The sequence below is a fragment of the Pongo abelii genome, chromosome 19 (genome assembly GCF_028885655.2).
Source record: "Pongo abelii isolate AG06213 chromosome 19, NHGRI_mPonAbe1-v2.0_pri, whole genome shotgun sequence".
Lineage (NCBI taxonomy): Eukaryota > Metazoa > Chordata > Mammalia > Primates > Hominidae > Pongo > Pongo abelii.
In genome coordinates this window covers 91036787-91061371 of record NC_072004.2, presented here as the reverse complement: position 1 = coordinate 91061371, position 24585 = coordinate 91036787, and the positions used below count along the sequence as shown (strand labels likewise).

The 24585-nt window shown below is 60.1% G+C and overlaps 3 protein-coding genes across 3 annotated transcripts in view; 1 reads left to right on the top strand and 2 right to left on the bottom strand.

Annotated features, from left to right (window-relative positions):
- The window catches only part of RECQL5 (RecQ like helicase 5), a gene marked incomplete at its 5' end in the record, with an annotated part of 40409 nt that extends 24577 nt beyond the window's left edge, over positions 1-15832 (top strand). Inside the window, 12 exon segments of the mRNA NM_001133179.1 lie at positions 11028-11246; positions 11447-11546; positions 11686-11722; positions 11856-11914; positions 12001-12074; positions 12417-12510; positions 12852-12986; positions 13219-13757; positions 13929-14019; positions 14250-14474; positions 14995-15064; positions 15165-15832. Of these exon segments, the coding sequence (NP_001126651.1) occupies positions 11028-11246; positions 11447-11546; positions 11686-11722; positions 11856-11914; positions 12001-12074; positions 12417-12510; positions 12852-12986; positions 13219-13757; positions 13929-14019; positions 14250-14474; positions 14995-15064; positions 15165-15265 (1744 nt within the window). The 3' untranslated portion in view covers positions 15266-15832.
- Positions 1202-2422, bottom strand: SMIM5 (small integral membrane protein 5). The gene is made up of 2 exons (XM_002827839.4): positions 2282-2422; positions 1202-1816 (listed from the first exon to the last, which is right to left on the bottom strand). Exons 1-2 carry the CDS (start codon positions 2406-2408, stop codon positions 1710-1712), a joined length of 234 nt encoding a protein of 77 aa, XP_002827885.1. The 5' UTR covers positions 2409-2422; the 3' UTR covers positions 1202-1709.
- An 8-nt stretch (positions 15833-15840) lies between the features above and the next one.
- The window catches only part of MYO15B (myosin XVB), a 39382-nt gene continuing 30637 nt past the window's right edge, over positions 15841-24585 (bottom strand). Inside the window, exons 44-65 of the mRNA XM_063718940.1 lie at positions 24513-24572; positions 23480-23555; positions 23222-23340; positions 22895-23013; positions 22674-22815; positions 22337-22448; positions 22058-22227; positions 21521-21660; positions 21290-21353; positions 21128-21197; positions 20635-20711; positions 18840-18913; positions 18633-18748; positions 18427-18521; positions 18249-18326; positions 18057-18153; positions 17780-17925; positions 17457-17572; positions 17032-17165; positions 16715-16848; positions 16464-16604; positions 15841-16279 (exon numbers count right to left, since the gene is read on the bottom strand). Of these exons, the coding sequence (XP_063575010.1) occupies positions 16202-16279; positions 16464-16604; positions 16715-16848; positions 17032-17165; positions 17457-17572; positions 17780-17925; positions 18057-18153; positions 18249-18326; positions 18427-18521; positions 18633-18748; positions 18840-18913; positions 20635-20711; positions 21128-21197; positions 21290-21353; positions 21521-21660; positions 22058-22227; positions 22337-22448; positions 22674-22815; positions 22895-23013; positions 23222-23340; positions 23480-23555; positions 24513-24572 (2358 nt within the window). The 3' untranslated portion in view covers positions 15841-16201. The remainder of the gene's footprint in view (positions 16280-16463; positions 16605-16714; positions 16849-17031; positions 17166-17456; positions 17573-17779; positions 17926-18056; positions 18154-18248; positions 18327-18426; positions 18522-18632; positions 18749-18839; positions 18914-20634; positions 20712-21127; positions 21198-21289; positions 21354-21520; positions 21661-22057; positions 22228-22336; positions 22449-22673; positions 22816-22894; positions 23014-23221; positions 23341-23479; positions 23556-24512; positions 24573-24585) is intronic.

Sequence of the window (24585 nt, the reverse complement as noted above, 5' to 3'; positions counted from 1 at the left end):
TTCTTTGGAGGGGGCTGAGAATGGACAAATTTTTGAATTTCTTTTCTTTTGTATGAAAATGCTTACTCTCTGGGTCTTTAACCTAAACCTGTCAGACAAGTCCGTGGACACTAGAAAGTGAAACCAGAGGGTGAGAGCTTCTCCTCCCTGCCTGCTGTTGCCAGTGTGGCCTGGACTGCCAGCTGGAAATGGCAGGGGTGTGGCAGGGGCTGGGATCCCCTCTCCATGACATGTTTCCCAGGTAGACAGGGCTCTGCTCCCAGGTGGCCAGAGCACGGGCCACACAGTCCAAGATGATGGAAGCATGTGAAAAACACAGACTTCTCGAGGCTCTGGGGAAGCCCCAGGGAGGCACCTCGGGATGCTCTGTCTGGACCCATTGGCATTTCTGGAGCCGTGTGCCTCCCCTCCCCTCACTCCTGGGTTCGTAGCTCTACCTGGAAAGTTCTCTGGAAGTAAAACTCAGCAGAAAGGAGGGGGTAAGGAAGGAAAGGTCCTTCCTCTCAGCAAGACCAGTCTTTAAAATGGGTCCCTGTTGCCCTGGTTGGTCCCATGTTTAGAGGGGCAAATAATAACGGATCATGGTGATGGGGCTCTAAGGATATGCCCAGCACCGAGCTTAGTGCTAGACATAGGTCATCTTAGTTTATCCTCACAGCAAACCCCAGGAAGCAGTACCAGGATTTGCCCCATTTCACCAAGGGGGAGTTCGGCTTAGGGAAGTTGAGTCACGCAGCTGACAGGGTGAGGGTGTGAGCCCAGACAGCACACAAATGGGGGAGGGCCACAGGGTCAGGAGGCAGGTTACAGGTGACATTAGGGCCTTCCTCTGGCAGTTTGTGAAGACCCACTGGTCTGAGTCTGCTAGTGTGGGATGTACAGGCCAAAGGTGCAGGCAGTGGACAGAGTGAAGTGCCGTTCCTGAGCTTAGCTCCTGCCTTTGGGCAAACACAGTCTCTGCCACTCTACAGAGTAGTGCCTCAGCCTGGCAGAGCTCATTAGCAGCTAATGCATGACAGGAATTTCATGGCATCGTCCACTGGTCCCGTGGTGTTACCGCCTGTGTGGCATGCTTCTCTGCGTGGTTTTCCAGCTTTCGTGGGCACAGGGAGAGCAGAGGCCTGGGAAGGACGGGCACCAGCCATACCCCCTCCCGATGCACAGAGTCCAGCCCAACCTCAGGGAGTCTGGCACTGCAGAAACACATAACACAAAAGCTTTTACTTGGAAACTGGCAAATACTGGACTAGAATACTGACATGCTCACGCTCTGGCGGGAGCTCGGATGCAGAAGCTATTGCACAAAGCCCCTCTGATTGCCTTGCTCCTCTTTGGCATGTATCAGCAGAGCCCAAAGGGCCAATTGCCCACAGGTGGGGGCTGTTCTCCATGAAGGTATGGAGACCCCTACTTCCTTGTTTTGTTAAAAAGTGCAGATAGGCGAAGAAGCCCAGGCGGTTGACCCAGTCTTTGAAACAGCTGACTCCCCAGCACCCAGTGTCCACTGGCAGATGAGAGGTTTGCACCTATACCAGCCCTTGTTTCCTTGGTAGGGCTCAAGTTGTCAGTGTCCAGGTACCTGGGCCGGGCCAGAGCTGGGGCCAGGGGAGCCTGGTCTTGAGGGGTGAGGGCTGCAGGGCCAGGCTGATGGCCTGTGTCATGGCATTGGCCATCTCCTCTCCAGCTTCTCCTCAGTCATCCCCCGTTCGTCATGGTGGTGTTGGCTGCACCTGGACCTTCCTGCCTCTCCGCTCAGGGCAGCAGCAGTGAGTGCAGCAGCAGCTGCAGGCTATCAGCAGCAACAGCAGAACAGTGGCTGGAGGGCCGGGAGAGAGCATGGGACTCAGGTTGGGGAGAGAAAGGATGCCCACCCTCCTTCCAGAGAGAAACCCACTGCGTGCCAGGGTCTTTCCCCCACAGGTCTGGTGGAGGGGTCAGAAAGACCTGAGAGGCTGGTGAGAGGTGTGGACAGTCCCCATGCCAGCCGCCAGGGCCAACCTCCTCCATGTTGTGTCTTCTCTTTCGCTGCCCAAGCCTGGCTCCCGTCATCCCCGCATTTGGGATCCCGGGGTACTGCTGGGCCCTGTCCCCAGCACCGTCCATCACCCAAGCAGCATATCAGAGGATGAGGGAAGTCCCTTGGCTTCCCCCAAGGGACAACTGGTTTTCCTCCTTGATCCGGGAGACACCCGCCACCTCTGCCAGCCCTCTGGCTGGCACCATGGTGTGGTCTCTCCCAGAAGCCAGGGAGAGCTGTGGGGCGCTGAGTGCCCCAACTAACCTGTGAAAAGGACGATGACTGAGAAGGCCACGATCTCCACGGGCTCAGCCTGGGGCAGTCTCTGCAGCTTGAGCAGCAGCCTCTCGCCCACGGCGCGCATCTCCTGCACGAAGTCGGTGGCGGCCATGCCGCGCTGGCTTCCTGTTGGGGCTCCTGCCGGGCTCTGCTGGGGCAGAGAGAACACCTGGAGCCTCCACGGCTGGCCCCACACTCGCCGAAGCACCGAGATTCCACCCTCGCACCCATCCGCAGCCCGCAGAACAAGTTTGTCAGGTCTCACACATTGCACCCCTGGTGACTTCCACCTAGTGGTGGCCCTCAGTCCCCACCCAGCTGACACAGCTCAGGGTGGAGGAAGCCGGTGAGGACAGTGAGACCAAGGGCTTGCTTCAGGGGCTGCCGGCCAAGGCCGCGGCTGGTGGTAGTTTCTGGCTTCGCTGTTCCATTCCCTTGTCTTGAGGTAACACTCCTAGGTTTTGCCCGGGTGCTTGGGACTGGCACAGCTCCCTCGGGGTGGGGAGACTGGGATAGGATGCCAAGCTGGTACTCTTGCCTTCCATCAATGTGGGGACAGAAGGAGCAGGTTCTCCCAAGAGCAGGTTCATGGGGCTTCTGGCCAGGGTCAGTCAGAGGTGAAAACTGCCCCCCTGTCCCCCAGGCCGCCCAACCTCTCCCACCAGCCCAGTTTCTACACTCATTCGTGTTCTGCTGGAGAGGGGAGGCCGCACCGTGTCCCTCCAGGTTTTGCCAGGGTTTCTGTCCTGTCTGTTGGGAGGGGGTCAGGAGGCCCAGGTTGCTCAAGCCAGCCCCTCCCCTGCTGGTGTCATCTGTTTCTCTGGCCTGACCAGGAAAGTCCTCTCCACTCCCACCCCTGCCCCAGGAGAGCCTCTTCCTGTCTCAGGGTGCCCAAGAGGCCCAAGGTGCCGCTCCAGGCTGAGGCTGTCGGGCTGTTGTGTCTTTGAGCCGCTTTCCCCTTCTGCCTCTTCTGTGGCCATGAGGGCGCTGGTGCCTCTTTAGAGAGGAGCCAGAGACAGCCTTGTCCCAACCCAGCCTGATCTGGTTCACCAAAGCAGTTGCTCTAATCCAGGGGTGGTGGTGGGGACAGGTGGCCAGGGGCTTGTGCCAGACCTTTGGCTGTAATTATCGTTGCCTCGTCCCAGGTCTCAGCCAGTTCTCGCTGAGATGGCTACAGTCCTTGAGGTCAGTCACTCCCGGTGCTGCTGCCTTGGCAGAGCTGGTTTAGAACCACCGTGAAGGTCATCGAACGGAGCCTTCCACGCTGCACTTGGCCTGCGGCCATCCTTGAGGCCATGTGGCCTCTGCATGAGCACCCAGGATGGTGAGGAGCCCCCGCCTGCTGAGGCAGCCCACCCACTGCAGAAGGTCGGACTCCCTGCTGGCCCCGTTAGTCCCACTTGTGCTCACTTAGACCTTGCCCCCACTTCTGCCTCGTAGCCCTTCAGGAGCAAGATGGCAGCCAGCATGTACCTTCTGGATTTCCTTCTCTGCCAGGGGCCTGCTCTAGTGTTTTCAGCTGCCCCTCCTTGAATGCCACCTCCACTTCTTCCTTTTGTGACGTGAACAGGTTGCTTCATGTCTCTGATATGGAATGAGATGCCCGTGTTTTGAGGCTATTGGGAGGACTGACCATTTCGCAGCACATTGTAGACAGCCATAGGGGGGTGCCTGGTACACGAGAATGACCCCTGGGAGGGGTCTCACTGGCTTTGGGGGCTGTCATCCCCATGCACCGTCACCAGCACCCCCAACACCTTTTGGGTGTCTGTCCTAGGGTGTCTGTGGTGTGTGCTCTGAAGGAAGGTAGGCAGGCTGGAGGTGGGGAGCTATGTTTTTGTTGTTGGTTTTAGTTTTCTTTGAGATGGAGTTTCCCTCTTGTTGCCCAAGCTAGAGTGCAATGGCGTGATCTCAGCTCACTGCACCCTCTGCCTCCCAGGTTCAAGTGATTCTCCTGCCTCAGCCTCCCGAGTAGCTGGAATTACAGGCGCGCGCCACCATGCCCGGCTAATTTTTGTATTTTTAGTAGAAACGGGATTTCACCATGTTAGCCAGACTGGTCTCAAACTCCTGACATCAGGTGATCCGCCCTCCTTGGCCTCCCAAAGTGTTGGGATTACAGGTGTGAGCCACTGCACCCGGCCTGGGGAGCTGTTTTTTTAAGTGATGATGAGGGTGGCAGGCAGAAGATGGCTCCATGGAAAATTAGATGAGTTATTGTCAAAAGTGGGAGGTTCCCTGAGTTAGATCCACCCAGCTTTTCACACCTCACCTGGAGTGAGTGCGTTTCTGCGGAGGTGAGGATCTCAGTTTTCAAATGTACTGAGAGGCATAGGGTCCTAGAATGCTACAGATCATCCGCTCCCACCTCCTTCCTTCTACACATGGGGAAACTGAGACCCGAGAGAGCAAGCAACTTCTCTGAGGTTACACAGCAGGACAGGGCCCCAGCCAGCACCCCCACTGGTGCCCCACGCTGTCTCTCCATGGAGGCCTGTCTCCAGCTTAGACCAGCAAGATAGCCAGGAGCAGCCCCCCTGAGGGCACTGCCCGTGCAGTGGGCTCAGTACAGGAGCCAGGGCCCGAGAGCCTCCTGGAAGCCAACTGGCTGTGCTCGGCCAGCCCCAGCCCACATTAGTGGATCTGAAGCCGCTTTTATCAGCATATCACCACCAGGCCAGGGCCACGCCAGGCTCTTTGAGACTACCTGGAGTCCTTGTCACCGCAGGTACAGGTCTTGTGAACCTAGCCAGCCTGAGCGTAGGACTGAACCCTCTGGTCAGACTGAATCAGACATTCCCTCTGGCCAGGTGGAGCAGGCTTGCACAAGGACAGTGGTCACCTCTTGGTTCCGGGACCTCCGTGCCATCCTCACGCCCCAGCTTTCCAGGTTCCCTCATTCTTAGAGGGACGACAATGCCGACAGTGTCCCTTACGGGACAGTTTGTGCGTGGTTCAGGAGCGGGGCTGCCTTTCTCCCCTCCCTCTCTGTCTACGCTTGGTCTGGCGTTTTCAGCCTGACTGGCACTGTGCCCACACGGCCTAATGTAGCCCAGCAGAGACACTCCTTCAAAGAGGAAGCGGGCAGGGAGAGCTTTTTTGCTTGTGCGCCACACCCAGAGACCCAGGGAGAGATTGCAGGGGGGCACTTTTCCTTGTGAGCGAGAAGTGGCATGGAGACCTGGGTTCGTGCTCACCAGAACAGGGAGGAAGATGGTTGGACTGAGGCTAAATTTACTGGTGCAGGAAAAGTGGGGTTTGTTGCTGAGAAGCTCCGGCCAGCCTCCTCCAGGGGCTGCAAAGTGGGAGAGCTGCAGACTCATGCCGGGTGGACCCCGGCCCCCAGCGGGGAAAAATGTCAGTTCCCAGCAGCAGAGGCTGTGGCTGTGGATAGTGTCATAGCTTTGTGCCCAGGGCTTCCCTAGGGGGCTGATTGGAAGCTGAATTTGCCAGCTGGGCATTGCCAGCCTCACCCAGCCCCGGGGTCTGACCCAGGGGTACTCACGGTATCCTGTCACACAGCGAGCAGAAGTGGGACCATTGGACGTGGCTGTTCTGCCCCCAGAAAGCTGGAGAGGAACCCCAGGACCCCCTTTGTTTTGCAGTTGATATCTTGTCATTTGGAGCGTAAGCCCGCAACTGAACCTTCATGGAGCAGGTTGGGGAGCTGAGGGGTTCTTTCTCTAAAGAGAAGGACGCGCATTCCAGCCGGTCCCCAGGCGGTCTTCCCAGCGGGCTATTTAAAGCCAGGCCAAGGAGTGCCTGACGCTTGGTGCCCAATATAACCAGCAGCCATCAGGTGACTGTGTGGCATGTGCCCCAGCCGCTGCTCCTAAGGGAACCTTAGTGTTCCCAGCTGTGGCGAGGGGAACATGGGAGCTCTGAGGCTGGCCACCTCTCCTCCCCTTTCCCTTCCTAGGTTTGGCAGGAGGAAGGCAGGGAAGCCCAGGAGGGCTACTGATGATCCTGTATTTTTCTCGTCTTTCTATCTCAGGTTCACCCAACTCCTTCGAAAACCACACTTCCCACCTGCGAATCAGGGCAACCAGTCCCTCCCAACCCCACGCTCGGTAGTGCCCACCTGCGAACCAGGGCAACCAGAGTCCCTCCCAACCCCACGCTCGGTAGTGCCCACCTGCGAACCAGGGCAACCAGAGTCCCTCCCAACCCCGCGCTCAGTAGTGCCTTGGTTGGAGGTTTCTCAGGGTCCTCAGGGGTTCCTGAGTGGCTGCCAGAGCAAGTGGTGGCTTCCTCTGGCCTTAAGAGGGAGTGTAGCCCAGCTGCCACCAGGCCCTCCTGCTGCCCAGGCTGCCCAGCCAGCCCTGCTTGGAGCCTTCAGAGGGTGTGCCCTGGCTGCAGTAGCGGTCAGCACAGGGAAAACACTCAGGGCAGAGAAGGCTGGCAGAGCCGGAGGGATGGGAAGCATTCCTTTATGTGGCATCTCCTGGCACACGGAGCCTTGCAACAGGCAGGCATCCTGCAGGCCAGACAGCTGCCACTTGGTCCCGAAGCTTCCCTGTTTCCTCCTCGCAGAGCTGATACTCCAACCCCAGGCGCCTCACGAGGAAGGGCTGGCAGCAGGCGGCGTGTTTGAGACTGATAAGCGAGGTGTGCTGGCAGCGCGGGGCCCCAGAGGGCTGCTTGTTCTGCCCTGTTGTTTTGTCATGGTGGGTTTTAGCCACCCTTGCCCTGTCGGGCATTATCTCGTTTGAGGTCCAGCTAGAAGGAGGCATAACTGACACTTGTGGGAGATTTGCAGGGTCCTGTGCCTGAGCAGCCGGGGGGATGCCCGTTTGTGGCATTGAGCCTTTGGGTGACTCCCCTTTTTGCCCTGGCTCCAACTGGAAGTAGAAAGTGGTGCTTGAACCCCTGGCAGGCCCTGCTCCTGTAGCCACCCAGGGCAGGAGGAAGCCTTTCTGCTGCTAGTGTTCGAAACAGTAGGCGCTCTTTTTGCAGCTACAGAAGCTGGCCGTTCATTCGCCCTCCGTCCTGGTTCAGGGACTGTGTTGGAGAGACCCTGTCCACTCGTGTCCTATGGATGCAGGACAGGGATCCCCACCTGCCTGCCTGGGGCATCTTGTGAGTGACAGCCAGTGGGGTCTCCAGGCTCACCGCTGTGCCCCGACCCCCACCTGGCCTGACTCTTCCCTACTGTGCGTCTCCCAACACCACAGGAGCTTGTCTCCCCAGGCACCAGCCCCAGCCGAAGCCCCCAGCCTCTGCTGAGCTGAGAACACTTGGGCTGCTCCTTGGTTTCCACATTTCCCTGGGTCATTGTTTTTCTTTCTCACTAGATGCCAGCTTGTTTGCTTTGAGGAAAACATATGGGGGGTGGTGGCTTTAACGCCGGCTTGAGGACAGGGAGGCAGGAGGAGTAGGCAGCCTCGGCTCATGGGCCCTGCCCAGGAGGGCTGCTCTCAGTGTTCCCCAAAGAACCAAACAGCCGGGTCCTGCTTCCTTAGGGGTGGTGTCACGTCAGCCTGTGCATCACGGTGGCACAGCAGAGGTCCCGGTTGCCAGCGTGGTCCCTCCCAGCCTCATTTCTGTGACCTTCTCCCACCTGAGCCTGGATTGAAAGTCAGTCCTCCAGGTTCCTGGTTTGGTGTTCAAGGCTCGTCACCAGAGGGAGATCTAGGAGTTCATGGGGTTCTAGATGGGCCCAGGGAGGAGGACCCAGGCTGAGCCCTGAGCTGAGAACACCAGCAGTGAGTGGGCCAAGCCCCTGAAAGGACACAGATGGGCAGAGTCCTGCTGCATCCTGGGGGCGCCGCATGCTGGCTGGGCAGACCCTGTGCTGACCTCAACAGGGCTCTGCCCTAATCCTGGGAAAAAGGGAGGCTCAGCAGGCCGGCAGCCATTCTCTCCCAAGCTGGACAGCCAAATCCCTCTTTTAAGCCCCCTGAATAAAAGAGCTGAAATGAACTTGCAGAATAAGCAGGCCCTCGGGGCCCCTCTGCTGCACAGCAGGCGGAGCAGGAGGCGCTCTGAGCAGAGCCCCCGGCCCTCCCCTAGTGCAGGGTCCCAGCAGCAGGCAGAGTGCAGGTGCGTGCAGGAGGCTGCCTGACTTCCCTGCAGGGAAGCGACCCAGCATGTCCCCCAAGACCTCTCCGTGTTTATGGTAGACTGTGGCCCTTCACCCTGGGGGTAGGGGACTCTTGCTGCTCCCTCCCTGTCCCCCCTTCTTCTGTGGCCATTGCCACTCACCTGGGAGCTCAGGTGTTGGGGGCTGAGCAGCAGTGCTCCAGCGCGGAGCCTCCACGTGCTGTCCTCGTACTTCCTTCGTGGGCGCCGCTGCTCCCCTGGGCGCCTCAGCCCAACTCCTCTGCTGACAGCCAGCTGCTGTCTCTGCCTGGCTTTTTTGTTGTTGGTCGTCCTGGAGATCCAAGTGTCAAATTACCGTCGCGAGGGGGAGCCCGAGAAAGCCCTGCTTGGGAACTTGTCCTCCAACTTCATGTTGTCCCGGTGCCTCACCTCTGCCCTGAGAGGGCTGCTCGGGGACAAGACAAGCTCCCTCTCTCCTCCTCCTTCCTCCTTCCTCCTTCCTCCTCCTCTCCCTCTCCCCCACTCCCACGCCGTGGGCTGGGCCTGGGCTGGGAGCTGAAGAAAGAAGTCCGCTCTCGCCTCCCTGGCCAGGAGGACCCTGGGGAGGCTCTACCTGAGCCTGTGGAGGGGAGTCCTGTAGCGCTCTCAGGTCTGGGGCACCCACCCTGCCCTCAGGAAGGCCACCCCTTCTGTCCCTCTGGCCACTCCCTGGCTGGTCCCTCCCTCTGGCCTCTCTCAGGAACAACAGTAAACAGTGGGGAGCTGGTGGCCCTCCCAGGCCGAGCAGGAGGCTTTGCAGCCAGTCCCTGGGGAGGCCCTTGTGCCGCTCAGCATCTGAAGGCGTCTTGGGGGAGAACTTGGAATCCTGAGTGACCCGGGAGTGGCCTGCGCGCCCGGCAAGGCGCCTCATGTTCCTCGTGAGGTGAGGGCCTTCTGCCGGGGCTGTGACCGCACTCCTGGCCCAGCTCTCAGGGCAGGGCTCCAGAGTCCAGGGGCCGGGCCCTGTGACATTTGCCTGGTTGTGCCACCCAGCAGGCCAGGCTGTGTGGAGAGAAACCGACCCCAGCCCCACTGTCAATGGAGCTCTTTGAGTCTGAGCACAAAACCCCAGTGAGTCAGGGCCTGGGGAGGGCAGGGGGAGGAAGCCAGCCATGTGGTCACACCACTTGGATGCCAGAGCCTCCCAGAGGCTGGACAGGCGGCCGCTGTGCGGGCGCACGGACTCCTGGAGATGGACCATTTGTCGCATTTACTCATTGGAGCAGAGTGGAGGCAGCAGCGCCCTCTGGTGGCCGCCTCGGCTGTCGCAGCCCAGGTCAGGCTTCAGAGCTGCATTCACTCAGCTAAAGGAAAGTCAGCCAGGCCCTGCTTCCTTAGGGGAGTGTTGCAATCAGCCTTGGATCCTTGAGCCTGTGCCTTGGGGTCGCAGCCCCAGCAGTGCTCACACTGGGAGGAGTTCTAGTTAGAGCAGTTAACGCCAGCTATTCTTGTCCCTGGGATGTGGCACCGCAGACAGCCCTGCCTGTGTTCCAGCATCTCCTCTTGGGCTTCCCTACCCTGTGCCACGTTCCTGGTGGCAGGAATGGCTGTTTATAAGGAGCCTGAGAGAGCTATGGCCCCTCTTGAGGCCTCTGCAGCTGCCCCAAGGGTCGACAGCCCCCCCCATGCATAGGGAACAGAGATGTGACAGAGCCTCGTGGGCCAGCCAGAGGCTGCTCCCTGCTCCCAGCATGGGCAGAGGCCGCTCACCCCAGGAGGGCTGCAGCAGGGTTGAGACAGAGGAAGACGAGAGGAGGACTCCAGGCGAGGCTGCGTCTCCCTGGCTAAAGGCCCCACCTGTGACACCCTCACGGGTTGATGATGGGACATATTACTACACAGCCATGCCTGCCTTAGCAATGCAAATACGTTTTGAGAAATTTAACTTGTCATTGCGCGGTCACAGTGTATACTTATGGAAATCAAACGGCAATTCCAGGGAAGAGAAGGAAAAAAATATCAAGTGACACAGCCTCCTACACACCCAGGCCATGTGGTACAGCTTGTTGCTCCTAGACCACAAACCTGTACATCATGTTACTGTCCTGAGTACCATATGCAGTTGTAACACAGTGGTATTCACATATCTAAGCACACATAAGCATAGAAAAAGTATAGTAGAGAACAGTGTTAGAATCGTAGGGGACCACCGTTGGCTGTGCAGTCATTCCATCACACATCACCTCAGCCATCTTCGCTCAGTCCGTGAGGCCTGTGCCTTTCTGCACCATCTTACTGATGGGAATGCATGGGCTTTAGGAGGTGAAGTGTGTCACCCAAAAGACAGCCTTCATGGCAGAGCCGGCATCTGCACCCAGAGCCTGAACTCTGTGCAGTACATCCCATTGCCAGAGGACAGAGGGGAGGAGCAGAGGAGTAACTGGACAGAGTGGGGTTCACATCCTGCTTCCCGGGAGACCCCCATCTGTTACGTGACCTTGAGAAAGTTTGTTCACCTCATTGTCCTCATCTGTGTAGTGGGGAGAGCCAAACGATGCCTGGTGCGGCTTGGATGAGATGAGGGATATGGGGCTCCTGGCATGGTGCCGGACACAGCAGTGCTCGCTCAGCCAGTGATTCCGGCTCGGGTGAACAGACACCGGCTGGCTGGGCTCTCCGCCCCTCACCTCTGCGGTGCTGCCTGCTCCAGGTGCCGCCATGCTGCCATTGCCAAGTACTTCGGGGATGCACTGCCTGCCTGCGCCAAAGGCTGCGACCACTGCCAGAACCCCACGGCCGTGCGGAGGCAGCTGGAGGCCTTGGAGCGCAGCAGCAGCTGGAGCAAGACCTGCATCGGGCCCTCCCAGGGGAATGGCTTTGATCCCGAGCTGTACGAGGGAGGCCGCAAGGGCTACGGGGGCTTCAGCAGGTAAGGGGCCAAGAAGCCAGGGACTCCAACCCACTGGAATTGTCTGGCATTCCCTTGGCGCCAAGGCCAGACCAGAGGTGGCACGATGCTGCAATCCCCCCTTGAGCTGGTAGGACATCAGGGACATTGCCGTCCTAGCAGCAGCACACATGGGGAGGGCAGAGCGAAGCCAGGGCCACTCACACCTGGCCTGTCCCTAGGTACGATGAAGGTTCTGGAGGCAGCGGGGATGAAGGCAGAGATGAGGCCCACAAGCGGGAGTGGAACCTCTTCTATCAGAAGCAGATGCAGCTGCGCAAGGTGAGGGGAGCCACTCAGTGGCCTGTGTAGGGCCCCTGGTGGCCCCCTGCTCGCACCTCTCAGCCCCTTCTCTGGTGCTGGATGGGACTGTCCTGCGGCAGGGCAGGACGCCTCATGGGCCCTTCATGTTGTCCTCCAGGCCAAAGACCCCAAGATAGAAGAATTTGTACCCCCAGGTCAGTACAGAAATGTTCCTGGAGGCTTGTGGGCTCTTCCCGGGGCATGGAGGGAGGATTCTCATCCGGGGCGTGGGGGACCTCAGTGCAGAAGGTGGAGTGAAAGGACCAAGGACTACCACCCCCCCCACAGATGAGAACTGTCCCCTGAAAGAGGCTTCTAGCAGGAGGATCCCCAGGCTGACTGTGAAGGTAAGAGACGGGCAGCTCCTCAGCCACCCCCTAGGGCCCTCCTCCAGCCGCGAGGCCATGTGACCAGTCTCACTCTCCTGTGCCAGGCACGGGAGCACTGCCTGGGGCTTCTGGAGGAGGCACTGAGCAGTAACCGCCAGTCAACACGTACCACAGATGAGTGAGTTCCACGATCATTGGGCTGAGGAGCCCTCCAAGCTCTCGTTCCCTTGGAGACTGCAGGACTCTGTCAACCCTGGCCTGTTTGGGCCACCTCTCCCCAGATTGTACCTCTCCTACTCCAGGGGACTGCCCCTACAACCCCACCAGGGCCAGGCATGGCTACAATTTAGGTGCTGCCAGCAGCTGCTGAGGGACAGTAAGCCACAGGGTGCCCAGAGAGTCCTAATCAGAATCCCTGTGCCCAAGGCCTACCCCACCAGGCCTCGAGTCCCACAGGAGCTCAGCAGGGAGAAGCCCAGGCCCACCTGATAACCTTGTGCCTGTTACCTTGCACCCACAGAGCTGACCTCCGGGCCAAGGCTGTGGAGCTGGAACATGAGACATTCCGGAACGCCAAGGTGGCCAACCTCTACAAGGCCAGCGTGCTGAAGAAGGTGGGCCTGGTGCAGGTGGACCAAGGGTCGTTGCGGGGTCCCCTCCATACTCTGAGGCAGAAGCTGTCTGCCAGCTCTCTGGGCATAGGCAGCCCAGAACTCACCCTCCCCAGCCCACCCCAGAGACAGTTTATGGGGGTAGAGCTCCATTCTCCACTGGCCAGAAGTGTTTCTAGCCAACCCTGTGAGGATGGGAGGCCTAAAACTTGCCCAGTGGTCAGTTGCCTGCGGCCGCTGGCCACAGAAACCCACTTCTAGTGCCTAGTGGAAAAGGAGGGCTGGGTGGGGCATGTCAGGAGGAGCTGGTGGGTGCCACAGTCTCCCTGCCTATCCCTGCCCAGGTGGCCGATATCCACAGAGCCTCCAAGGATGGGCAGCCCTATGATGTGGGAGGCAGTGCCAAGAGCTGCAGTGCCCAAGCTGAGCCCCCGGAGCCCAATGAGTATGACATCCCACCAGCCTCCCATGTGTACTCGGTGAGCTGTGGCCCAGTGCCCTCCAGACCTGTGACCAGGAAAGGCTCCACTTCCCCTCTGCCCTCAGGGGTGCACCTCTTGCCAAGGCCTGGCTCCCCAGCAGGGTCCTGCCTGCCTGTTCCCTCCCACACTCCTGAGAGCCCCGTCCTAATGTGAGTGACTGGTCCAGCCAGCGGTGCCCTCGAGGGGGCCTGGTGGGCTGAACCTCCTCTCCTCCTGCTCACATTTACAGCTCAAACCCAAGCGGGTGGGAGCTGGTTTCCCCAAAGGCTCCTGCCCGTTCCAGACGGCCACGGAACTGATGGAGACAACTCGGATCAGGGAGCAAGCCCCCCAGCCCGAGCGGGGAGGCGAGCACGAGCCCCCGTGCCGGCCCTGTGGCCTCCTGGATGAGGACGGGAGTGAGCCCCTCCCTGGGCCCAGAGGGGAGGTCCCTGGAGGCAGCGCTCACTATGGGGAGCCCTCCCCTGAGAAGAAGGCAAAAAGTTCCTCTGGGGGCATTTCCCTTGCCAAGGGCCGGGCTAGCAAGAAACAGCAGCTCCTAGCCGCAGCGGCCCACAAGGATTCTCAGAGCATCGCCCGCTTCTGCCAAAGGGTGGAAAGCGCACCTCTGCTGGCATCAGCCCCAGAGGCAGAAGGCGCCTGCCCCTCCTGTGAGGGGGTTCAGGGACCCCCGATGGCCCCAGAGAAGTACACAGGGGAGGACGATGGAGCTGGGGGACATTCGCCTGCCCCTCCCCAGACTGAGGAGTGCCTCAGGGAGAGGCCAAGGTAAGGGTACAGGTAGTCATAGAATCTTCTGGAATCCACACGGCAGTATCCCCTTTGCTCACTGGGCGTCTGAAGCTCAGAGCTCACCCCTAAGATGGGCTCTCCTAGGCCTCCTGGGATGAAGGAGCCACCCGGACCCAGAGCTGTGACGCCTGCTCTTCCCTCCACCAGCACCTGCCCACCCAGAGACCAGGGCACCCCTGAAGTCCAGCCCACCCCTGCAAAGGACACATGGAAGGGCAAGAGGCCTCGATCCCAGCAGGTGCCGGCAGGGATGAGGCTGTTGGGGAGGAGAGAAGGGCTGTGGGCGAGGCCAGGAGCTGTTGTGCCCTGCTCAAGGGGTCAGGGAAAATCAGCGCTTCTTTCCACACCCGGTGGCAGATGGGCTGGGCTGGAGGGAGGCAGCTGGTGTGGGGACCCCGTCTTCTGGAGGAGGGGAGCAGGCCAGTGGAAGGGAGCTCAGGAGTGACCCTCTGCTGTGGCCCTTCTCAGGAGAACCCAGAGAGCCAGCCTCAGAAGAGGCCGCGCCCCTCAGCCAAGCCCTCCGTCGTAGCTGAGGTCAAGGGCAGCGTCTCAGCCAGCGATCAGGGCACCTCGAATCCCACTGCTCAAGACCCCTTCCAGCTCTCAGCTCCTGGCGTCTCCTTGAAGGAGGCTGCAAATGTTGTGGTCAAGTGCCTGACCCCTTTCTACAAGGAGGGCAAGTTTGCTTCCAAGGTAGGGGGAGTGGGTGGGCTCTGCCTTCTCCCAGGCCTGGGGTATGTGGGTGTAGTGGGGGGCGGAAGGCAGGGAGTGTGAGCCCCAGAACACAGTGGGCCTAGGGCCAGCCTCACGCCCGTCCTCCCTGGGGCCTGCCTTGCCCTTGGGTCATGGCTGTGGGCTGCTCTGGGGGTCAGGGCAGGGTCCTGCTCTCTCTTTTTTTTTAATCTGTCACCCAGGCTGGAGTGCAGTGGCGCGATTTCGGCTCACTGCAACCTCTGCCTCCCGGGTTCACGCCATTCTCCTGCCTCAGCCTCTCAAGTAGCTGGGACTACAGGCGCCCGCCACCACGCCCGGCTAATTTTTGGTATTTTTAGTAGAGTCAGGGTTTCACCGTGTTAGCCAGGATGGTCTCGATCTCCTGACCTTGTGATCCGCCCGCCTCGGCCTCCCAAAGTGCTGGGATTACAGGTGTGAGCCACCGCGCCTGGCCACCAAGGGTCCTGCTCTCTGCTTCTCTTCTCCCTCTCCCTTCCAGGAGTTGTTTAAAGGCTTTGCCCGCCACCTCTCACACTTGCTGACTCAGAAGACCTCTCCTGGAAGGAGCGGTGAGTGCTGGCATTGCCAGGGCCAGGAGGCACTTGGGAGGGTGGTCTACAGGGAGGAGGCTAACGCTCACCTCCTCATGCCCCCACCCTGAATCTGTAGTGAAAGAAGAGGCCCAGAACCTCATCAGGCACTTCTTCCATGGCCGGGCCCGGTGTGAGAGCGAAGCTGACTGGCATGGCCTGTGTGGCCCCCAGAGATGACCAACTGCTGGTTGGGCAGGGCCCGCGTTCTCCCCCAGATTCTAGCATGGGTCATCCTGGGCCTCGCCTGCTGATGCCAGGGCCATCGTCTTTTCTCAGTCCTTCTCCCTTCCAACCATACTTGGCTTTGGGGATGACCCCAGACACCCCCTGAATCCAGGTCAGAGGTCAGCCCACCTTTCTTTCTGCTTGCAAAGCCTATAGACCCTTCTCAGAGCGGCCCACATGGCTGGGTTTTCTGGGACACCTCCAGGACAGAAGGTGGAGGGTGGTGGAGCTGCTGCTGGAAGAAGGGGAAGGAAGAGCGGCCCCTCCCCGAGTTTTAAGTCAGGATAAGGCCCATCGTCCAAGGTATTAGAACCTACTCAGGGGAACCGCAGATCCTCCACCCACTCCCGCATCCATTACGATGCCAGCTTCCAGCCTTGCCCAGGTCAGAGCTGCGGCAGAGGAGAGGCAGCCAGGCCCTGTTCCTGCTCAGCTCCTGCTCAGGAAGGCCAGGCCTGACTGAGATGTTTGGGAGAGGAATAAAGTTGTGTTGTTGTGGCGCATGCACGCGTGCACACAGCCCTTTTCTCCAGGGAGTTTTATTTCCTCAGCAGCTGTTTCTCCCATGCCTGGGCTTGTGCTAATGTGGGGCCTGGGTGGAGCCTGGGGCCGGGTGGGCATCTCCCTCAGACTGGGCAACCTCAGGTGCCCCAGCCGAGTTCCTGCAGCCCCCTTTGGCCCCAGGCCATCCTGGAGAGGGTCTGGCTGTTTTCTTTGCCTGCTAGTGACGTGATAGCAGCCCCTGCCTCATGGCCTGCATGTGGGCCAGCTGGGCTGTGCTGAGGCAGGTTCTGGAACAGTGATCTGACAGCATCCAAGGCAGACCATCTGGGTGAGACTTGGGCCGGGGGAGGCCTCATCCTCATCTCTCCCCAGCCTGCACTCCTCTCAGTTGATGCTGGGCCACTCAGTGCAAGAGGCACTGCTGTCTATCAGGAAGACAGTGGTGTATAGCAGCTCCTGGGCCTGCGCAGAAAAAGGCCTGTTACAAGAGGGCTCGCCAGCCAGGCCCTCGCCTCTGCCCCGGCCCACAGCACTCTGGAGCAGTGGGCCTCGGCCTGGGCCTGGGCCTGGGCTCCCACTGCACACCATGCCGGGGCAAGGCCCTCACATCCACCTTCCCAAGGTGGCCACAGGCCTGGCCACTCACCTGTGGCAGCTCAAACCAGATGGTCTGGGGGTTGTCAGCTGAGCCATAGTTGACTTCCAGGCCAGGGGGCCCCTTCTCCTCCAGAGGGCTTAGCAGGTGGAGCCGCTGCAGGCTCTTCAGGGCAATGCGGCAGTACAGGCTCTGGGGGCAGCAGAGAGCAGGGCTGGTCTCCTCTCCGGGGAGGGGTCATTGTGGGTGATGGAATGGCCCGAGGGTCCCTAGGCCAGTGCTGGGGCAAGAACTGTGCCCACCTGGGAGCTGGGGTCCATGAGGATGAGATGCTGGCGGTTGAGCCCCAGGAGAGCGGGTCCAGACAGGGCCTGTATGCTCACTCGCAGCACCCCGTAGATGGTGTAGCCGAAGAGGGGCAGCTGGCTCACGGCCTCTGCGGGTGGAGAGGGTGCAGGCAGGAAATCTGACTGCTGGGGCCCTGGAACCTGCTCTGCTTGGTACCCCAGGTCAGCTGAGAGGGACAGGGCAGGTGCAGACCCCTCCTCACCCCTCTACCTGCATTCCTTCCCTCCTGGCCTCCAGCCCCCACCCAGCGGTCCCCTAGCCCCAGACCCACCAATGAAGCTGATCTGTGCTTCCTGGGGGCTGTGTCCTTCCAGCTGTTTCAGCTCCTGACCCACCAGGTTCTTGATGGAGGCCGTGTTCACCTGCCGTTGCAGGGGCTTTGGCACATAAGCTAGCAGGTCCTGCCTAGGATGCGTGGCTGGGGTCAGTTTGGCCCCTGACCACCTGGTACAGGGCTGGGCATACAGCATGTGCCAAATAACCAGTGCCTATTGTGGGCAAGACTAGACATCCATACACATGAACGAGGTGAGGGTCCTGCACCAAGAGGAGCTCGGGGTGGGGTGGAGAGGACAGATGTCCACAGGCCCCGCTGCTCCCGGCCAGTCCAGTTAGGGCAATGAAGGGTACCAGTCAAATGGCCTTGACCTTAGAGCTAAGGGGAGGGGCTTAGGGGCGGGAGGTGCCTCCACTCACTCTGAGGGGGTATTCCTGTTGGCCTTGCTGAGGTGCTGCAGGGTGGCCAGCCTGGCGAGCTGTGCGTCCGCCTTGGCGCTGACTGGCAGCTTCCCCTGAAGGTAGTCCCAGAGCACCTGTGTGGGGAGCATGGTGAGGAGGGCAGCGGTGGTCCAAAGCCCCCCATCAGTTGGTGGCTCTAAAGGCTCAAGCCTACTTTTGCCACTGTCACCCCCCAGCCACCACAGACCCACACCCTTGTGGGGAGGGGATGCTTGGAGGTTACCCAGGCAGGAAGCCGCACCCTCAAACTGCAGCAGCAGCTCGGAGGCAGGCAGGCTGACCTGGCTGTAGTGGGTGCTGATGTAGGTGGAGTTATCAAAGTGCAGTGGGGTCTCCCAGTGGAGCCGCCGGCTGTGCAGGCTCACGTCCTGGTCCACTACCACACTGTTGAGGTATTCGGCGGGCTGCAGGGGCCGCACCAGCTGGCCTGCGTGGGGAGCCTAGGTCCACTGCTGCTCAGACCACACACACCCCGCCCTGCCACCCCAGCAGAAACCAAACCACCTCACCCCTGGGCAGGGGAGTGGCCCCACCGTGAAGCTCTGTCCCCAAGCTTACTCTTCTCTTTGATGAGGAAGAGGGCGAATTCCTGTACTTCCTGAGGCTCCGTGATACCCATTTGCCAGCACAGCTCCTCCTGCACTTCAGCTGCCACCTGGGCATGTGGACAGGCTGTGATCAGGGGGAGGGAGGCTGGGGGACCCAGAACTGATGCCCAAGGCCGCCTCCCTTGGTGGCCCCCAAGCTCACTGTGAAAGTCTGGATATTCGTCCTATAATCCACACCCCCCGGCAGGTGGATAAGAAGCAGGCGAATGGCTTGTCCTTTCTGCCAAGGCAGGTTGCAGGGTCAGTCGGCCAGTGGTCTCCTGTAGGAGACACTCGCCACCCCAGGGTGTCCCACAATGCCCATCCGCCACCCCCAGTACCAGGAAAGCCTTCATTTCGCCCGGTGGGGGCATCCGTCGGCGCCCCCCATATTTGACTGTGCGCTGGAGGTGCTCCTGGCTGCTCCGGGCCAGCTCTGCAGAGAAGCCAGGCTGGGGTTATGAGGTGGCCAGGCCTCCCCAAGCCCACCAAGTTCCCAGTCCTAGAAACCCCTGCCCCTCCTCCATCTCCCCCCTCCCACGGGCACCTTGGCTGGGGCCTGAATCCTGCAGGAACTTGGTCAGGTAGGGCATCAGCCTGGTCGACGGGGGGAAGAAGCCTGTGAGAAGGCTGAGGAAGCTCCAGCCTCGAGTGCAGTGTTCCCTGCAGAGCAGAGAGCTCGGGCTTCAGGCCAGCCAGGCCACGGTGCCCAGCTGCCCCCAGAAGCCACCCCACCCCGCCGGTCCCCACTCACGGCCGGGGGTGTCCCGTGACCTGCTTGATAACCTGGCAGTAAATCTCATCCCTTAGCTTCTCCTGCTGGCACAACTGTGGGGACAGGAAGGGCAGGTGGGGTGAGGGATGGGAGCGGTGACCCTGGGGTCTGAAGCCCTGGAGAAATCCTGCTAGGCCATGGGCTGGGGCTGGGGCTGGGTCAAGATGTCTCCCTCAGCTTAAGAGCATCACTGCACTGGCTACTCAGCCACTTTCTTCGCTGCTCCCCTGTCTCCCTCTGTCACACAGGCTGGAATGCAATGGCATGATCTCAGCTCACTGCAATCTGTTTCCCAGGTTCAAGCAATTCTCCTGCCTCAGCCTCCTGAGTACTACAGGTGTGTGCCACCATGCCCAGCTAATTTTTGTATTTTTAGCAGAGATGGGGTTTCACTATGTTGGCCAGGTTTAATCTCGAACTCCTGACCTCAGGTGATCCACCCGCCTTGGCCTCCCAAAGTGCTGGGATTACAGATGTGGGCCTCCGTGCCCGGCCTTTTCATTTATTTATTTTATTTTTTGAGACAGTCTTGCCCTGTCGCCCAGGCTGGAGTGCAGTGGTGCCATCTCAGCTCACTGCAACCTCCACCCTCTTGGGTTCAAGCGATTCTCCTGCCTCAACCTTCCGAGTACTACAGGTGTGTGCCACCATGCCCAGCTAATTTTTGTGTTTCTAGTAGAGACAGGGTTTCACCATGTTGACCAGGCTGGCCTGCAACTCCTACCTCAGGTGATCCACCTGCCTCGGCCTCCCGAAGTGCTGGGATTACAGGCGTGAGCCACCGCGCCTGGCCCCTGCTTATCTGATCTCTTAGTCATCTCCGCCGGCTCCACCTCAACTCCTTGGCCTGTGAGCGGTGCTGTGCCCTTGAACCTCTCTCTGTCTGCCCTTCTCCCCGTGGCCTCAGCTGGTCCCATTTGATGACTCCTGGTGCCTGCCTCCAGCCTTCTCCCTTGAACCCCAGACTCCTCCACTGGGAAGTCTGGGATTTCAGACCTCACGTGTCCAAAACAGATTTCCTCCACCAGCCAAGACCTGCTCCTTGAAGACAATAGTTGTCCTCCTTCCCGTAGCCCACATGCGATTGGTCAGCACACTCTGCTGGCTCAATCTTCTGCTTCTCCCTTGCTGCCAGCACCATCCCTCACCTGGGACCACTGCGATAACTTCCTTTTGCTTTTAAACTTAGACCCCCCGAATCTCAAACAACAGCCGAGTGACCCTGTGAAATGTAAGCCGAGTCTCTCTCCAGAATCCTCTGGTGGTTTCCCATCTCTCCAAAAATCAGAGGCCAACGATGGCTACAATGATGGCTATAAGGCCTGTGGTGGCCTGGACCCACCATCCGCTCCCCATCTTCATCCTCCGTTCTCCCTGCTGCTCACTAGGCTCAGCCACACTGGCCTTCCGGTGCGTGATGGTGCCGAGGGTTCCCCCCACATCTGAACTGTTGCCTGCCCTTCTCTGTCACCCCGTGCTCACTCCTTCCCTCCCTGTAGGAAGGCCCTGCCACAAAGCCTTCTCCACTGCAGCAGCCCCTTCCCTGCATTCTTACTGTCTAGTGACCTCTCACTCCCAGACACATAAGTTATCTCATCGTAAGCACTGCAGAGACTTAGCCTGTTGGCTTCACAGCCACGCCCCCTGCACACAATGGGTGCTCAGTAAATACTTTGGAACGATTTCAAGGACAGTGACCAAAAGAAGGGGATCTCCTTCAGGCCCAGACAGGAGGACAGGCACAGGCGCTGGGGGTCACACAGCCCAGGCTTACCTTCAGCAGTTCATAGAGCAGATCCATCTCATCCTTGCCCCGGGGCTTGGACTGGTCACCCATAAACCGCATCAGGGCTGCAGGCAGGATAAGAAACAGGGCACACAGCTGGGGCTGTGCTGGGGCTAGCCCCGGCTCATGCTGTTGCTGTGCAGGGCCTTCACCTGCCATCTGATGCCTCACTCTCACAATGCCAGCCAGGGCAGCTGGTTGCAGCTCGACTCATGGGGAAACAGGCTCCTGGGTATCCAAGGCCCCACACAGCATCTTCTGGACCCATGGACTGCCTTCCAACCCCAGACTCCACACAACCCACAACCCTTGAGTGGGAGTAGAAGTGGGTGAGGGCCCTGGGGTCCAGGAACCACCAGTGAGCTTCCCAGAGTTGGCAGACTGGGACGGAGCCAGGCAGAGCTCAAGGACATAAAGGGACCAGACACCCAGGTTCATGGCACGGCAGACATGGGGACCCAGGATGCCTGTGGCCACTCACCCAGGAAGCTGGCCACTGCCAGCTTGCTCACATCATCACTGAGGCTGAGGAGCGACTCCTGGATGGGAGCCTGCGGCCAAAGAGAGGAGGCCATGGGTCTGGGGGCCCGCGGAGGTCAGAGGGGAGATCTACGGGCCAGACCCCTCCCTGCCTCTCTCCCACCTTGGTGTACTGCACCAGGCTGTCCGTGTCCTTCCCTGCGGCACCTCCATCTGTCTGGTCCAGCCTATGGGGGTGCAGAGGGAGACAGCCCAGCTTGTTTGGCCCTCCTGCCCTCATCCCAGCCAGCCAGGCAGGGAGAGTGCTAAGAGCACAGCCCAGTGGCTCTGAGCAGGGTGCTCCCTCGGGAAGGCTGAGGACAGACAGGCACAGGGGTTGGCCCAGTGCACTCACGAGGCCTGGGACTTCCGGAAGTAACGCAGGGCAAATTCCCGCATGGTGTAGTTGTGGGAGTCGGTGGACAGAGAGGCATAAGCCCCAGAGGAGGACTCCGAGTTGTCACTGTGTGCCTGGCTCCAAGGGTGGGCAGGGCGCTGGGAGCACAAGAAACCTGGTGCCACCTGAGTGTCCAGTGCCCTGTCCCAGGGGTCTTGTCCAGACCCCATCCCTCCCCAGCCAGACACCCAAGGAGCAAGACCAGAAGCCAGGAAAGTGAAGAGCTGTTTATTTAAAGCATCTGCTGGGGCAGCATTGAACTAAGTACCACGTGGGGCACAAGAGCAGCACCCAGCCCAGCCCCTGCCTGCAAGGAGTGCAGAGTCTTGCCGGAGAGACAAGGCGAGCCATCAGGAGGGGGCAGATGGGGCAGCCACAGGAGACGGACAGCAGGGTGGTCCTGCCACATGGCAGCCTCGGGAGTGGTCAAACCCCTTTCCTTCCTCAGTCTCAGGCAGGCCTTGCCTCTGGTTGTCCCTCTCCCATCTTCCTCACCTCTGAGGCCCTGTCCCACCGAGCCAGCCCTCGTTCCCCGTTGGGCAGCTGACCCTTGTGCCAGCCACTCCTCTGCTCCTTGGAGAAGGAAAAGTCGGGAGCGGCAGCCGGCTGCACTATGTCGGCAGGAAAGAGTCCGGAACGGCCCCTGGCAGAGCCAAACTGCCAGCCTGGAAGGCACCCAGGGATGTGGCTCACCCACTGGACCCTCTACCCCCGGGAAGCCTCTGCCAAGTGGATGCCCTCCCTGTGTGAGCCCCTGCCGGCCTCGGGCGATACCTGGCTCCAGGGTGGCCACCGGCAGCAGCTTGATGAGGTCCCCACGGTGGAAGCTGAGGAGGCTGCAGTTGTCAGTGATGTAGCTGCGCAGGGCGATGACATAGCCGGAGTCCTGTGGGCAAGCAGGCGACGGCCTGGAGCAGTGAGTCTGCCTGTGCCTGCCTGTCCTGCCTGCCCACCTGCTCCCCCTGCTGGCCTCCCCCTCCACCTAGCACCCCAGACTTCCAGGGATTTGGCCCAAACTCCCAGCCCCCGCCCCCACAGGGAAGACGGACAGGGAGATGCAGCATCGGTGAGGGCTGTCTGCCCGGCCTCCCAACCCGTGCCCCACACTTACCTTCTTAAGCTCATTCAGGAACAGCTCAACCAGCGCCTCGATGGCCCTTGCCCGGGCTGTGTGCAGCACCAGCTGCTCGCTCTTCAGTGACAGCTCCAGGGTGGAGCTGCCCCGGCACTCCACGCCCAGCACCTCCGCGAAGCTGCGCAGGGATCGGGCATGAGCTGGGGTCACCTTGCCACCTGCCCCCACCTCTAGCCCAGGGTCGTGAGCCAGCACACCTGTATGAGCAGAGAATCTTCAGTTGGTCGGGGCGGAGGCCGGGGCCTTGGGTCACCTTGAGCAGTCGTAGCCCGCGGTGGGACACGGCTAACAGCTGCACGTCGCTGCCACTCTCGCCCTACAGGAAGGTGGTGGGTCTCGGGCAGGCTCCTGGGTCCTGCTACTGCCCAAGATGCCCTGGAGCTGCCCAGGGCCAGTGGCTGGGCTTTGTCCTTCCCCTGGCGCCTGCCCCCCAGCTCTCCTGCTTGTGGAGGGTCTGTGCCCGTGCACCCCAGGATCCAGGCTGGGGGCCTGGCATCCCAACTCCCTACCCCAGCGCCACTGACCGAGACAGGAAAGAAGCGGGAGAAGTAATTGGCCCAGTTGTCCCGAGCGGCCACCACGATGCGCTTCTTGACGCTGTCTTCAGTAGTGGTGAGAGAATCCAGGTCCACCTCCAAGCCTCCTGTGGGCAGGAAGGACCCAGGCTGCCCTCTGCTCACACAGAGGGGGCTCTAGAGTTTGCTCCCATGCTGCTCCCTCCTTCAGGGCAGGCGCGGCCCCCAGCACTCAAGCTCCCAACTCCATGGCCCCTGGACCCGTACCCAGCAGGTCTTTCATTTTCCGCCGCTCATCCTGGGAAATCCGGATACAGGACTCGGAGAAGGTGTCCCGCAGGATCTGGGGGCAGAACGAGGTGGTCACCACCAGGTCCTGAGACAGAGCCCACCCCCAGAGCAGCCATCGACATGCATGAAGGAAAAGCTGAGGAGGCCGATGGAGGGCGCCCTGGCCCCCGTGGCCTGTGTGCTCAGCAGAGGGCCTAGGTGGGGCAGGGAGGGATGGAGGGCTTGGGCCACCTCTATTCACACGTCTCACCTGTCCCCTCCCCTGCAACTGCCAGCCCTCCCTTTTCACTCACTGCCCAGAGACCCCATGGTAACTGCCCTTGGATCAGCCCAGATATAAGATTGTTCGGGGCAGGGGGCGGGTGCTACTGCAGAATTAGGGGGAACAGAGGCTCACTCCTGGGAGCATTCAGAGGTGGCAAAGTGACAACCATTTATTAAGTACCTACTGTGTGCTAGAGCCTGTGTTGTACACTGTACACACTTTGCCTTTAATCTTTATCTATGAAACTAGATGAATAATGGTCCCTACTTCTTCTTGTTGTTGAGACACAGTCTCGCTCTGTCACCCAGGCTGGAGTGTAGTGGCACAATCTCGGCTCACTAGAACCTCTGCCTCCCGGGTTCAAGCAATTCTCCTGCCTCAGCCTCCCGAGTAGCTGGGATTTCAGGTGCATGCCACCACGCCTGATTTTTGTATTTTTAGTAGAGACAGAGTTTCACCATGTTGGCCAGACTGGTCTCGAACTCCTGACCTCGTGATCCACCTGCCTTGGCCTCCCAAAGTGCTGGGATTACAGGCATGAGCCACCGCACCTGGCCATGGTCCCTACTTCTTAGGGATGTTGTGAAGATTCAATGAAGGCAGGTCTGGGCACACAGAAGTGCCCCCTAGTGCTGGCTGCCAACATGCCCTACATGGTGTTCACCTGGCCCAGCCATTAGACAAAGGGCACCAGGGATGCTGTCTCTGCAGATGTCTCAGGCTGGCAGGTGGGCCAGCTCTCACCTGCTCACAGAGGAGCCGCAGATAGTAGGGATGGCTGAAGTTCTCCCGTGGGTAGAACACCTGGAGGAGGGCA

Bases quoted from the DNA above. Each gene is read 5' to 3' on its own strand.
- SMIM5 (XM_002827839.4), bottom strand. From the start codon at position 2,408: ATGGCCGCCACCGACTTCGTGCAGGAGATGCGCGCCGTGGGCGAGAGG. The intron at 1,817-2,281 runs GTTAGTTGGGGC...CCGGCCCTCCAG, and splicing joins AGTCATCGTCCTTTTCACAG to CCACTGTTCTGCTGTTGCTG.